General features: G+C 34.5%; 1 protein-coding gene across 1 annotated transcript in view; it reads right to left on the minus strand.

Moving 5' to 3' along the window:
• Positions 1 to 3,599, minus strand: part of NEK7 (NIMA related kinase 7) — a gene marked incomplete at its 3' end in the record, with an annotated part of 87,374 nt that extends 83,775 nt beyond the window's left edge. Inside the window, exon 1 of the mRNA XM_084245224.1 lies at positions 3,528 to 3,599. Within this exon, the coding sequence (XP_084101350.1) occupies positions 3,528 to 3,584 (57 nt within the window). The 5' untranslated portion in view covers positions 3,585 to 3,599. The remainder of the gene's footprint in view (positions 1 to 3,527) is intronic.
• Positions 3,600 to 14,677: the final 11,078 nt, after the last annotated feature.

Raw genomic sequence — 14,677 nt, forward strand, 5'->3', positions numbered from 1 at the left:
ATAGGGCATCCCTGGTGCTGCAAGGGGTTAAGAGGCAACCTATGAAGCTGTCCGCAACTGCAGTACGAGTTCGATCCCCAGCCAGGGAGGAACCCACATGGCAAGGAGACCTCTCCTGTCTCGCCCGCTGCTCCCCTCAGCAGTGTATTTCAGTCAATCTGCCTGCACTGTAAACTGCTCTATCTCTGGTGAATCCTCTCACCCACTGCAACTCTGGCCTGTACCCCAGTTCTTGTATGCATAAATGAATCTTAAAAAAAAAATTTAAAAATTAAAAAAATTAGTCTCATAGTAAAAGAAAAATATTTTACTATTTCTGTAGCCATCTTTTACTCAATCTATATATTTTTTAAAGATTTTTATTTATTTATGCATACATGAACTGGGGCACAGGCCAGAGGTGGGGGGGGGGCACAGTGAGAAGGTTCACTAGAGACAGAGTGGGGAACAGGACAGGCAGACTGACTGAAATACACTGCTGAAGGGGAGCAGCGGGCCAGAAAGGAGAGGTCTGCTGTGCCATGAGGGTAGCTCCCTGGCCGAGGATAGAACTCAGGCTGCAGAGGCTGCAGACAGCTTCACAGTGCTGTGCTTAATCCCGTGCGCCACCAGGGAGGCCTAATCTATATTTTTTTAATTAAGCTAAATTCATCGTTTCATAACAGTCAAAAACCCATGACAATATATAGGATAAGAATCTACTTAAAATGTCCTTTCAGTATCTTTTAGTCCTTAGTGGAAGGTATCATAAAAAGGAAGGAAAAGATAAAAGAGGGAAAGGGAGGGAGGAGAGGAAACAAAAGAAAGTTGATAGAAAAAAATTCCCCTCGATGCAAGAGAATGAGAGGAATGCAAAATGAAAATTAATAAAGATGACAAAATTTACCATTCTAAAACTTAATAATAAGGAACACATACTGTACTAAAACTGAGACCACACATTATATATTATGGGGTGAGAGTATCTCAAAATAAGAAAAGGCTAGACCAGAATACATATCACTCATCATTCTAACAGGGACTTGGTATTTGACACTTAGAAAGCAGACTTCCTCGGGCTTCTGTTTATGTCCAGACTTCCATTAGCATTACAAAAGTGAAAGAAGTCGCTTGGCTAACCATATGTTGCCACATCACCCCCATTATTCAGGCCAATGGTGTGGAACCAAACAAAAGAAGGTTGTCAACCTGAACAGAGGCTGTCCTTTCCCAGCCTTTTAAAATAATGCTACTGAGAACAGTAACATTTTTCAAAGACTTAATAAGCAATAACACCTATAAGCTCTTGTCAGGTAATCTTTCTTTCACTGTCTCACACCATCAGTCTGAATAAGGAGGGGAAAACAAATCCTCCCTCCCCCTCTTGCCACAGGCAGCTAAACCTGATGACACTTGCCTGTTTCCAACAGGGAGGGAGGTCCACCCACACAGGAGCAGCGGCAGGGGGCACGAGGGAAAGGAACAGTGTGAAAAGAGATGCAAAATCATGTATATAATCTTGAAATTTATGCTATGTGGCAGCCTAGGGTCTCCTAGGAAAACAATTACTCTCATTTTTACCTCCTACTGCCATGCCGACCTTTCCTGGTTGGTGAATCAGTAGGAGGCAAAAATGCAAGTGCTTTTTTTTTTCCTTTGAAACTTAAGAGCTGCTCAAAACTGTGCATTTCAAAATCATAATGCAAACTATTTTTAAGGCACTTCTTTTATTGTCTTTGCTAAAAACAACAGTGTTTTTTGTGTGCCTGTAAAATTGGTACTAAGATATGTCCACATCTAATGGACAGAAGTAGCTTATTATACTGTTGATAATTTATGACCATACACAAAATACAGTGGCTAGTTTTTTTTTTTAATCATCTCGAAATTAAAATATTGGTGTTACCCTAAGCTAAAGGGTCTCTTTTCTGGCTATAGATAACACCACTATGCAAAATTCAATTACATATAAGGCTGATTAAATGTGCATTTGAGTCTCCGGTTGGTTTTAATTAGCTGCTCTTAGTGAATGTCTGCTCCATGTCAGAACTGCCTTTCCACAGAACACCCAGGTAAGGCAGACACAGTCCTGTTTTACAAGGAAAGTTGATCCCAATAGGAGAGAGAAAGAAAATGCCCATATGAAATGACACAAGGGTGTCAGAAATACCAGAAGACATATATAAAGAATATATCTTGATGTTTCCAAGAAAAGATAATACATCCAGAAAATCTAAAAAAGCTTCATGGTAAGGATGGCATTTTAGATGGTCCTTGAAGGATGGTCAGGATTTCCAAAATTAGAGAAGATGGAGGGTGTAAAAGGAACAAAATCACAGATCATTTATTTATGGGCAACATTTTCTGACCTACATGCTTTACAAATGCTGAGTCTTAAAGAAATCAATAGATGTGAGGGGTGGAAGGGGAGGATCTCCAAGTAAAATAAGCTTGGAAATCACTACACCTTCCCCCGCTCTTGGAAATTCATAAGGAAAGGCTGTGAGGAAGCACTGTCATAAAGTAACTGTTTAACCCAAGTCTCCCAAATCTACCTGACTCCAGAACTCATTTCAAAGAACATTCACCAGTCCTTCAAATGACTTCAGAACTGCTATGTAAGCAGAATTGCGGCAAGGCTAGCAGAGTAAATTGAAGACAAACTGTACAATGCCTCAAACACCAGACCAAGAAACATAGTCTATATGAAAAACAAAAATGAGGTGCTGACCCTATGTTGGGCCATTTTTTTAATGAGGTATTACTGGCATAATAGTATGTTAACTTGATTGTGAAAATCAGTTTTGAGGAGCTCTTACATATCAAAGGGTAAAAAATAAGCGCTTGCAAATAGTTATTATGTTGACATATTAAAGTACATCATAAAAATTTGATATTTGTATAAACTACAAAATGATCACCACAATAAGGATGGTTAATATCCTCCACCATACGTAGTCACAGAAAACTGGGAGGAAAGGAGTGTTAGTTATTTCAAACATGTCATTATATATAGAGCTTTATGGCAGCATCCATTATGAATGTAGGAGGCTAAACAATGAATTTCAAATAATGTGTGCACATTGTTTACTAAGACATACATTTTATGGAACAAAACTGTAAGCAACTACTTAACAGGAGTAACACCCCCAGAGTGGATAAAGGTAACAAGGGAAAATGCAGTTGGGACAATGCAGGATTAGCTGGCTAAGGCAAGGGAGGTAGAAAATACAGACACTCCACACCGCAACGCATTCTCATTTATTTTTTGCCTCCCTAAGCCCAATCTTAACCCTCAAAGCCTAACTATGGGTCATTCAATTATAGATATAAGGTAAAACTATCCTTGTTTCATATTTGTATATAAGAACTAAGTATTATAAGACACTATTTTAAAATATAAACAATTGTGACAAAAACTCTGAAATTCGTAATTAGCAAGTTTTGGCTACTTTATTTCCTAAAGCATCTATAAAAGTACTCCTTCCTTCCTCTCATATTTAGTATAGCTATAAATACTGATGCTAGCTTATATTAGAATAAATTACCTGTGGCTGGAACTGAGGAACAGGTGGCCCTTGCATTCCTTGTGATTGTTCATCCATTGTCCAAAGCAACAGGAACTTTAAAAATCTGCAAAAATGTAAAGTCAAAATTTAATCAATGTTATCATTACCAATTTGTGTTGCTGTTCATAAGCCTGATACATACATTAAAAAATTAGAAATTTACCTAACCCTTGCAAACTAGGGATAGGATATCATTAAGATATCCCATACTCTCATCTCTGCCATTTGCTAAATCCAAGCTCTGTTGCACTAACATAAATATTCAGTCTCAACTACTTCCATTTTCAAAAGAAGTATTATATACTTAGCAAATCCCAGTTCTCCAGATTGAATTCTGTCTTCTCCATTTTGCCTTACTAAACAAGGGGGTTTAATCTTCACCTTCCCCAATGCCAATGAAGGCAATTACCATGGCCACTTCCTACAATCATGCTCCAATGTCTTACAGCCCTAAAATGTACTGTCTTCATTTTCTAAAAATGTTAATGCTTTTGTTCTGAATGTCCAAAGCAATAATGCTTACTGTGATTTCTAGGTTTAAACTTAAAAAGGTCAGTTCTCATGAGAGTTTTCACTTTTTTATGCATTCTTTCCTTATAATTATATAACATTCACTCACTAATTCAGTAAACATTAGCTGAAGACCAATTATATGACAAGTACTACACAAAACTCAAGAACTGAACTAAAAATGACAAAAGCACTGCAGCTACTTTTGCCCTGATTCCTCATAATGCCAAGTGTTTCTAAGTTCTTTGAAAATGCAATTTTATAACTAAAATCCCACGGGCTAAAAAACTAGGGCTCGTTTAAATGGGATTAACTAAATGGAGAAAGTAAACACATCATTTCATGACACTCTTTAAAAAAACAATAAAATATTTTAGACATAAGTTGTCTGTAATGCAAATATTTCTATATCATGATTTGTCCTTTAAAAATACCCCTAATGACATCTTTCAATTAACTAATAAACAGAAATTTATACTCTTAATATGGTCTAATGAGTCAATATTTTCCTTTATGATTATTGCCTTTGGGAACTATTTAAGTATAAAAAATAAAATACAAAGTTCAAAGCAACTTTAGAAGTGATTTCATCTAGTAATCTGCACAAAAGAGAAATCATAATATCCCAGACACAGCTAGCTGCACAAAAGAGAAATCACCATATCCCAGACACAGGTCACAGAGTTTCTGCCTGGAAAATAAACATCTATATGAAAATCTTATATAACATGTAAGCTTAACACATACAATGAATTAAAATCAGTAATATGTTCTATGCATCTCTAACATGGTTCCATGTGTCACTGGAATCTTAATGCTATTATAAAATAAGAATATGTTGATGCTGATATATTTATATATTGATTGAATGACATTTAATACCGTTTATGTTTTAAAAGACAAAGATATTTATATTTTATCTCTTTCCACTAATCTCATAAATAAAATAAAAAATGCATTTTAATATTTGAAATGTTAATATGTATTCAGTCTTCAGGTACAAATTTCCTGTTACAGAGACTGTCTGTACCATCTGTAGCTATATCTTCCATGCTCAGATCAACATTTGGCACAAAATAAGTCTCTGTCATAAAAACATCAAATAATTACCGCTAAAGTTTATTTAACGGGGCTCCCTGGTGGCGCAGGCGGTTGAGCACCGCGCTGTGAGGCTGTCCGCAGCCACTTCAGTGCAGGTTCGATCCCGGCCAGCCGGGTAGGGTCCCACAAGGTGCTGCAGACCTCTCCTGCAGTGCCTGCTGCTCCCCTCAGCAGTGTATTTCATCATTCTGCCTGTTCTGTTCCCCGCTCTGGCGAATTCTCTCACCCTCCCGCAATTCTGATTGTACCTAGTGCTTGTATAAATAAATAAATCTTTAAAAAAAAAAAAAAGTAAATCTGCTTTGACTAACAATGATACAAGATTCTAACTACTGAAAAATATTTTCTGTTCCTAAACTGGTATTTTGTTAATTCTAACACAGATTTTGTTTCTCTACAATCCTTGAAATCTTAAAATATTAAACTAGCTACATATCAATCTGAAGAGAGAGTTCACATAAAACGGTTTTAGAAATTTTTCTTAATTTTTTTATTCTAAAGATTTAAACTATACTAGCCTAAACTTATTTGACAGTTTTATATTCTGAAAATAGTTTTTCTTCAAACATCAAGAATATTCATAAAATCTCCAGGGTCTTTTCTAGTTATACATGACATTTAAATATTCTATGAGAGAATAGCAATAAGCTATATTTCACTAACCAAAACAGCTATAGCTTATGAAATAATACTAAAGAAGATCAACTGTATTAAAACAGCAACACTAGATCCATCCAAAAGAAAGTTACTGGCTGAACTACATGAATATGTGACACCTGAAAAAATGAAAGGAGCCATGGAAATTTAAGGGTGACTGATACTTGGTAGAAGATAAACACTTAAATTCATAACTAAATATTTTTCTTGGCCCCAAAGTCACCATTCAACAGGAATATTCCTGACCTCACCCTCCTGCCCCCATTTAATTGAGTGAGTCATCCAGCTTTTCCCACAATCTAGCCAGTGACTGTTGTGTAACAACAAAAAGAAAATTAAGTAGAAGTAATCAGCATCAATTGTTCATGTGTACTTCACTGTGTTATCACAGTGCCTACGAGCTACTAAGATGGCTATCAGATCTTTGAAGAGAATAATGATGCCTTTAGAACATCAGGATCTCAGCATTAACAGTTCTAAACATTTAACTAACCAAACCCCAACCTTGGTTTCTAAAAGCCATTCTCCACTCAGCAAAGTGAGACTTTTTTTAGAGAAATGCTGACTTCCAGGGATGACTCTGGAACAAGTATAAGCCGAGAATGAAATGTCTTGTGCCAGAAAATATGGAAGTGCTCAAAGGAGAGTACAGACATGTCAAAAGGACAGTGAAACTATTCTGAACAGGGTGCCACTGACTTCATCTGGAGCAATTTGAGAGTAACATAACCCAATGAATACATTAAGAATCCATGAGTCCATAAATATAAAAATTAATAGTGAACAGGGGGAAGCAATGCCTCACAAGATGTCACCTAATAAAGAAAAAATGACGGAACTGAAAATTCCAGTCACCAGGGAAATCACTGATTCACGCAAGAATCATCAACAAATGCTAAACTAGTAGAAAAAGTTATTTACATTGTCTTAAAGTATCTCCCATCATTCACAAAAAAAATTTGTAATTACAAAGGGAAAAGAGTAATTTTATGTTAGAGATCTTAGCAGACATTACCTAAGCCAAGGATCAATGTTCACCTCACCAGTAATGGAACATACAGACATCACCAAATATGGTGCACTTAGAAGAAAATATCACTCTGTAATACCCCTGTCAAAAATGCAAATCCTGAAGTTAAACATGAGGAAATACCAAGTAAGCCTAAATTAGGGACATCTATAAAATAATAGATCCATACTCTTCAAAACTGTCAATATCTTAAAATAAATACTGAATTATAACCTCCTAAGTTTTAGGTGTGCATTACTGAGAATTAACGTGTATATGCTACATTAAGTCTACCACTAAATCCTTTTTCTTATTTTATCACAAAGATGATAAAATATAGCAAAATCTTAACATTGGGGGAATCTGAATGAAGATTACATGGAAATTCTTCATTCTTGTATTTTTTTCTGTAAACCCAAAATTATAGCAAAATTGAAAGTTTAAAAAAATAAAGCTACAATATAAAAAAGAACAGCAAATTATGCTGTAATCAGCATCAACAAAGAACCAAAATGTAATCCCTTATGACAAAACCTTGAATTTCTCAACTAAATCTATTACTATCAAAAAATGTTATTTTAAAATTCTTCAGTCACTACAATTTAATAACCAATTATTTTTCATTTTTGGAAACTCATATTTTATATAATCTTGTGCTAAATATTGTCTCCTAAAATATTATTTATACTAGTTTGGGTTCAAAAAATTCCTTTAAATACTAAACACCTTAAAAATAATGAAAAATAAATGCATGTATGTACACATACACATCAGTATGGTCCATTTTTTATAACAGCTGACAATCTCATTATGTAATCTGTAAAGAGTAAACCTAGGAAAAGCTATTTTACATACTTCATTCTTTCGTAACAATGATCAATTGCATCACTCCTTATCTAAAATATAACATTGTTTTATTAAAGACTCTGGAATTTCCTGCTCATTGCACAAAAAAAAAAATTCACTATTCTCAAAGAAAGAAACAAGTTAAAAAGGTAAACAAAATACAAAACAAAATCAAGCACTGAAAAAGAAACAGAGGATCTAAATCTATTTTAAATCTAGTTCTAGTTTCCTTCATAGAGCAGAGTGTTCTATGTCAATTTTGTTAATAGTTTAATTAGCAGAAGGAAATGTATTATCAGAAATAATTTTAAAATGCTGAATATCACTAATACAATTTTAAGCAACAACAAAATATTACACAATTGATAACCTAACAAAATGACACATTTGAAAATTATATATAATGTTTACATGAGTTTAACAGCCTTTTCAGAAAAAGTATTATAAGAAAAAAATCAAGAATCTCCCATTCAGTTTTACTTGTACTCTTAATTAACCACACAACTTTATCCTAAATAAATAAATAAGTGACTCAATTTTGGACTATATACAAGAATATGTGTTAGAAAGCATTTATCATAAATCAAAACTGGCAATAATATAAAGTTCTAAAAATATGAAAATGACTAAGTAAATTACAGTAAATATATGAAATAGAACACTATAGTGACAAAATTTTATTAAAATTTATTTTTAAATTTTTATTAAAACAAATTAAAATTTATTTTAACATTTAAAGATGTACCTACTAAAATGTGAAATGAAAATACAAGACTGAGATAAATGTCCATGTTATATAAATATATATACACACACATATATATACTTAAAGTATTCTTATCACTATCAATTAGTTAATCATGTAGTTATTTCTTTAACTTTGCCAAAGTGTAAATCAAATAAGGGTAGGAAATTATCTAGTTAATGCATTATGGTATCCTCACAGGGTCGGGCATCGAATGAAACAAATAGCAAATACATATTTGCCAAGTGATTCTAATATGAATTCACAATATATCAAAATCAGCAACATGTATAATACACAAAATTATCTTAACACGATTTTTAAGAAGCACACATTTGTTTATATGTATGGATGTGATAAGTGTATAGGCAACTTTTACTTATAAGGCAAAATGATAATTCAGACCAACCCTCTCTCTGGGACAATTAGTTGCAGAAATGTATTTTTGGATTTGATTTAATGAATCATAGAGTTATTACCAAATAGCAAAGGATTAAAGGACCAGGATCTGAGGGATGGAGGAAAGCAGGAGAAGCCCAACATCTGAGCACTTTACCCCAAGCATTGTACTGACTCGTGGAGGACAGTTATGATGCAAAGAGATTGTACAGTCAGCATTTCTCTAACCTCTTGGGAAAGAAACCACCCAGAAGGGGCAATGGTGAACATCTCCACAAGATAGGCTGGGACCTTGAAAGCCTTAACCTTAACCCTGGGACACAAAACTTTTCTGCGTTAAGTCACCTGAAATCCTGAAATTGGATTGAAGTAACATCTGATAGTTACTGCTGCAGGCACATGGTAGAAACAAATGAAAATACTCTCAGGAGGAAGATAATCTCTCAGGCTTCAGATTGCTTCTACAAACAACTTTGTACATATAATATCCAACACATAACCAAAAACAACATTCAAGCAAATAAGACCACAAAAACAAAAATCAGCAGAGAGAAGAGGCAGAATGAAAATTATCTCAGATGCAAGCTGGAATAATAAATAAAGAGCATGGCAAAGAGGGCAAAATTAAATAAACATTAGCTGCATAAAATAACAGATAAAAGTGATCACAGAGTTTAAAATGACGCTAGAATTGAAATACATGAAAATTGACACAAAAATCACAGGAACAAATGAAGCTAAAATGTCCTAAGGCTTCCACTAGAATGTATGGGAGAAGTACAACTAGGTATTGTCATTATTTCATTTTTCTAACCTATGTGTCATTTTAAGATTTTATTTTAGCACCTTAATAAAGATCAAATTTACATACAGTAAAACTGACAATTTAATGTACAATTTTTTAAGGCTTTTGAAAATGTGGCCTTGTAACTACCATCAGAATCAAAATATAAAACAGTTCCATTAGCCCATACACACATTTCTGTGTGCCCCTTGATAGTCAAATTCTCATCCAATTGATGATAACTATTGACTGTATTCTGTCCCTTAGAGCTTTGTCTTTTCTCTGATATCTATTCTAATAGAATCACACAGAATACAGTCTTTTGAGTGTGGCTTCTTTTATTTGCATGGTGTATTTGAGATTCACCTATATTACTGCATGTACTCTGTTCATGTTTATTGCTGAGTTACAGTCGCCTACTAGACAGATATATCACAGTTTATCATCCAATGGAGGTACACTTGCATTGTCTGTTACTCACTTTGGACAATTACGAATAAAGTCAACATACACATGTGCCTACAGGTTCACAATATTTTACTTGGTAAATGTGTAAGAATGGGACTGATGGCTAATGGATTTTAGTAAGTTAAAGAGGCATGTAAAATAGAGGTCTTTACTTAGTATGACAAGAAATTAGAAAAGGAAAGTATCTCAGATCATTCTGCACCCTGCACACCTTCCTTGTGGTCTCAGTAATGTTCCCCTTATTCATTCCCTTATTGTTTACTATTCTAATACAGCCAGCACACAAGATGATATACTTGTCTATTTGATTTGTACTTCTGTCAAGTCATCAAGAGAGGAGGAAGGAAATAAGAAATAGTATTTCTAATTAAAAATATGGCAAATTGAGAAATGTAATCACTCTTTCAATTTTGTGGAAAAGTGGCATTGTCTTCCCCTGATGAGAATAAGTCTAAATTAGACTGAATTAGACTAAGTTAGAATAAGTCTAAAATAAAGTAGCTCATTTGTATGCTGAAATACTGTAAATGCCATATCCTCAATGAAAAATGAAGGCCATTATCAGGACAGTTGTTTATGAATTCCTATTCCTATAGAAAGATTATGGTTATTAGCTAGCCAATAGGAATGGAATACTGAAAAAAGTAGAACACATAACCAGAGAAGTATTTAAACTGAGACACATTAAGTTTTCTGATATGGATAATTTGTATGGAAATTTTCTTCAAGACACTGAATTTAAGAAAAGTTCACAGTGCTTGTTTGGTAAACATCTTCTTTGAACTAGATCTTTTTTAGAGCCATTGTTATACTTCAGACACGTTCTCCAAAATATTTAATCATTTCCTGTTAGGGTAACATCCTAAGAAAGGATTCTACATTAGAATACCAATCAATAGTTTACTGAAAATATCTTTTTAAAAATGTTTTACATTGAAGTATTACTGAAAAGTAACAAAACAAAGGTTGAGATAATCAGAACTAGTGTTTTTATTATGGTTCTTGCTGACACCTGCTGGTTCAACTTTATCTTCCTCTTTAATATACATTGGTATGTTAAGAATTTTAGATACAAACACTTGTAGAACATGAAACAGAATCTTTGTATTAATCAAGAGACCACCAACCCCAAAATCAAATGAGCACACATCAGTCAGCCAATCACTTCCCTTCACTAACGTACTGAAAGTATTATGGCTTTACTGTAACTCACCTCCTAAACAATTTATTTAATCCAAACTCTGTACACCTAGTATTTTGATATCCCTTTGTTATTTGAGACTTAGGATTCTGAGACTAACATAACACTTTTTAATTTAGTTGAAACAGCAAAAGCCTGTAGGTCATGTAAGAACTCAAAAAATAGCAAGTAAAATAACTTTAAAAATATTATACAGGGTTTTTTTTTTTTGGTTTGTTTTTAGTAAATCCAAACTCTTATAGTTGTAAAATTAGGTTATATATGGCCCTTTCTAAGTTCTCAAAATTTTACTCTCATCCCTTCCTCCTCCTTTCCCCCCTCAGTTCATTATAAAGTGGTAGAGAAGAGGCACTTTCCTCTTCCTAGAAACTTCAATGTTTTATGTTCCTAGTTTCAATCCAAGACTGCACCTAAGACTATAGAACAGAAAACCAACAAAAAACCAACATTTACAATGTATGTTACTATCTCCTTAATTATACATTAATACATATCTCCCACAGCAAATACAATTATTTAAACCTGAGCAGGAGTTATTTATAATGTATTGTTTTGAACAAAATTAATCCTTAGCACACACCATGAATCAGTAGTTATCAACCCTGGTTGGCCATCAGGCTTACTTATGGAATTTGATTTGCTGTATTATATGCTGCTTGGGTCACCCACATTCCTATTCCAATTTTGACTGGGCAGGTCTGGTATGGACCTACATTTCTCTACTAAAACACAAATAAAAAGGTACACAGATCACTATAATGGCCAGCTAAGTCTGAAAATCAGAATCTTTGAATTTAATAGGTAGGGGGTTCAGTCTATTTTCAATTTAGCAATTTGTGTCCAGAAATGTCACTACAGCTGAAAATGATGAGAATCTGGCAGGGGCTGTTAAGAGTCCCTTGTATTTTGGTGTACTAATAAAACTGGTTTAGACGTAAGCAAAGAATAAGAAAGAAGCAGCTCATGCTCAACACCTGTATAAGTCTAAATGGGATCCAAGTTGAAATAAGCAACAGAGGTTTTTATTCCATGACACTGGCTGGTGACAGTGGAAAGCGGGAGTGGGGAGGAAAAGGCCAGAGGCAACAGCAGTAGGTACTCCTGACTATTTCTGTGTGGCTGTGAATACTGTTATTATACTGTTATTTAAAAAAAGGAGGGGAAGAGGGAGAAAAATTGAGAAGGAACACAAACATCTCTCTGGCACACATAGAAGTCTTTCCTTCCTTTTATAAACTGATCAAAAGTTATCTATTCATTTCAAATCCATAGTAATCTGATTTGCTCCCCAACTGGCAACATTTGGAATAGCTATACCAGACAATGTCTACAAATTAAAGAGCCTAATCTTTAAAATAATAAATATATAAGGTCTAAGCTATAGAACTTTCTAAAAAATGGAATATCTAATATTTGCCAGTCTAGGACATATGAGGCAAGTAATATTACAGCAGAACAAAACAGAAGTGTACTCCAGTCTTTAGTGTTTTCCACTGACCCCTACACTCCTGAAAAGGAGCTATTAAAAACAATTGTTATAAAAGAAAACAGCAAACAATGGGATGGAGGGAAGGAAAACAATCTAAGTCAGTTCAATGAATTCAACCACTCTATGCCACAGGGTTATCTAATGCTGCTTCTTCTGAGCTCTCATCATTAGCTGTCCCTGCTTTGCCTATGGAGGTCAAGATCATTTTTCTATTATTTTGGCCACTACTACTCCTGACACAGTGCTTTTTCATATGCTTGATCCTCATATACTTTTTACTTATTCCTCACAATCCCCAGGCTATGGACAGGGGGTTTATTTATATTCCAAAAGTTAGTAAGACTGCCTTGAGTTAACAACAGAATCCTCTTCCCTTCTTTGGTAGAGAGAGCCACAGATAGAAATTCATGCTTCTCCTAATACTAAAGTAATAGAGTTCTTAAATGCTTGTGTAATGCACTCCTTCCCAAACTTCCCCAAGAACAGAAGATAAAGCCTACTCTAGGAACCTGGGGGTGAAGTTAGAAGTGAGTTCACTCAAGTGAGAAATTCATTCAACATAAACTTTTTTAAAAAGATGAGAAGTTTATATTCTCCATTTCATTACCAAAACATTTTTCCACAAGAACCTTCAAATATAACTTATACTCCAGGCAGATGGTTTGAGCACCAGGCTTGAGAGATGCAGTCCTAAGTGAAGATGACTCTAAGAATTTGACACTTCAGAGTGACTCGCAGCATTTCAGAAACTGAAAAGATGTGATGTATGATCTATTTAACCCCCTTCAATTTGCTATATTCTAATCACAAAGATCAATAGACATTAGAAATTATTGGCAATAGGGAGAAGTAGTTAAAAATGCCAAGTGGGAATTCATGGAAGCTTTATAGCAAATATTTTATTTTACTCTAATAGCACTCATAATTCAAATACATACATTCTGATCTTTCTTTGTGTGTGTGTGTTTTTGTGAAAATGTTTCTTGAAGTCTCTATTGCAAATGATTTCTGCCCCACAACTATCCTCAAGTTGCTGTTTCAACTTTTGTTAAAATTATCTCTGGATTGTGGGCAAAGTTCATAGGCTGGAGTTCTTGCTGCAGTGTTAACAGAGACTTTTTTCCCCCTTAATTTCTTTTTTTTTTGTTTAATATATTTTATTTTATATAATTCTTAGATCATTTTTCATTTTTGCACATTGTATGCATTTTCATTTTGGTTATATTCCCCATACACCCTTATTTTGACCCTATAGCAGCATTATTTACAATAGCTAAGCTATGGAAACAACCCAAACGCCCAAAAATAGATGACTGGATCAAGAAGATGTAGTACATATACACAATGGACTATTACTCAGCAATCAAAAAAGATAAACTCATGCAATTTGCAGCAACATGGATGGAGCTGGAAGAGATCATGATTAGCGAAATAAGCCAGAAAGAAAAAGAAATACCGGATGGTCTCACTCATAGCAGGAATTTAGAAAACCTAAATAAGGGACCAGGAAAAAGACTAATTGTAATAAAGAAAGGAGGTGATCTTTCTTTTTTTTTTAAAGAAATAGCAGGAAGACATTTTCCCAACAACTTTTTGTTTCTGTTTTTTCTTGAATTTTCCCATTCCTAACCTGAGTTATTGTGGGTAGGGAAGGTTCAGGAAGGCACAGGACCAGTTCAGCCATTGTGATGACTTCTGGTCAGACTACGCAGTGGAAAAGGAAGGAAGGCACCTGGAAGCCAAACGCTGCCTGCCCGTGAAGCTGTGCACACAGCATTACAGAGGTGCTACTGTCATCTGCTTCCAACCCAAAAATAACACCTACCAAAGAAATGAGTTTCCACACTATGGATTCCAGAGAGTTACTCACTGATTGACAGGAGATTATAAAGTGATGAGAACACCAAAGCGGCCTTCTCC

Source organism: Talpa europaea (genome assembly GCF_964194135.1).
Source record: "Talpa europaea genome assembly, chromosome: 10".
NCBI lineage: Eukaryota > Metazoa > Chordata > Mammalia > Eulipotyphla > Talpidae > Talpa > Talpa europaea.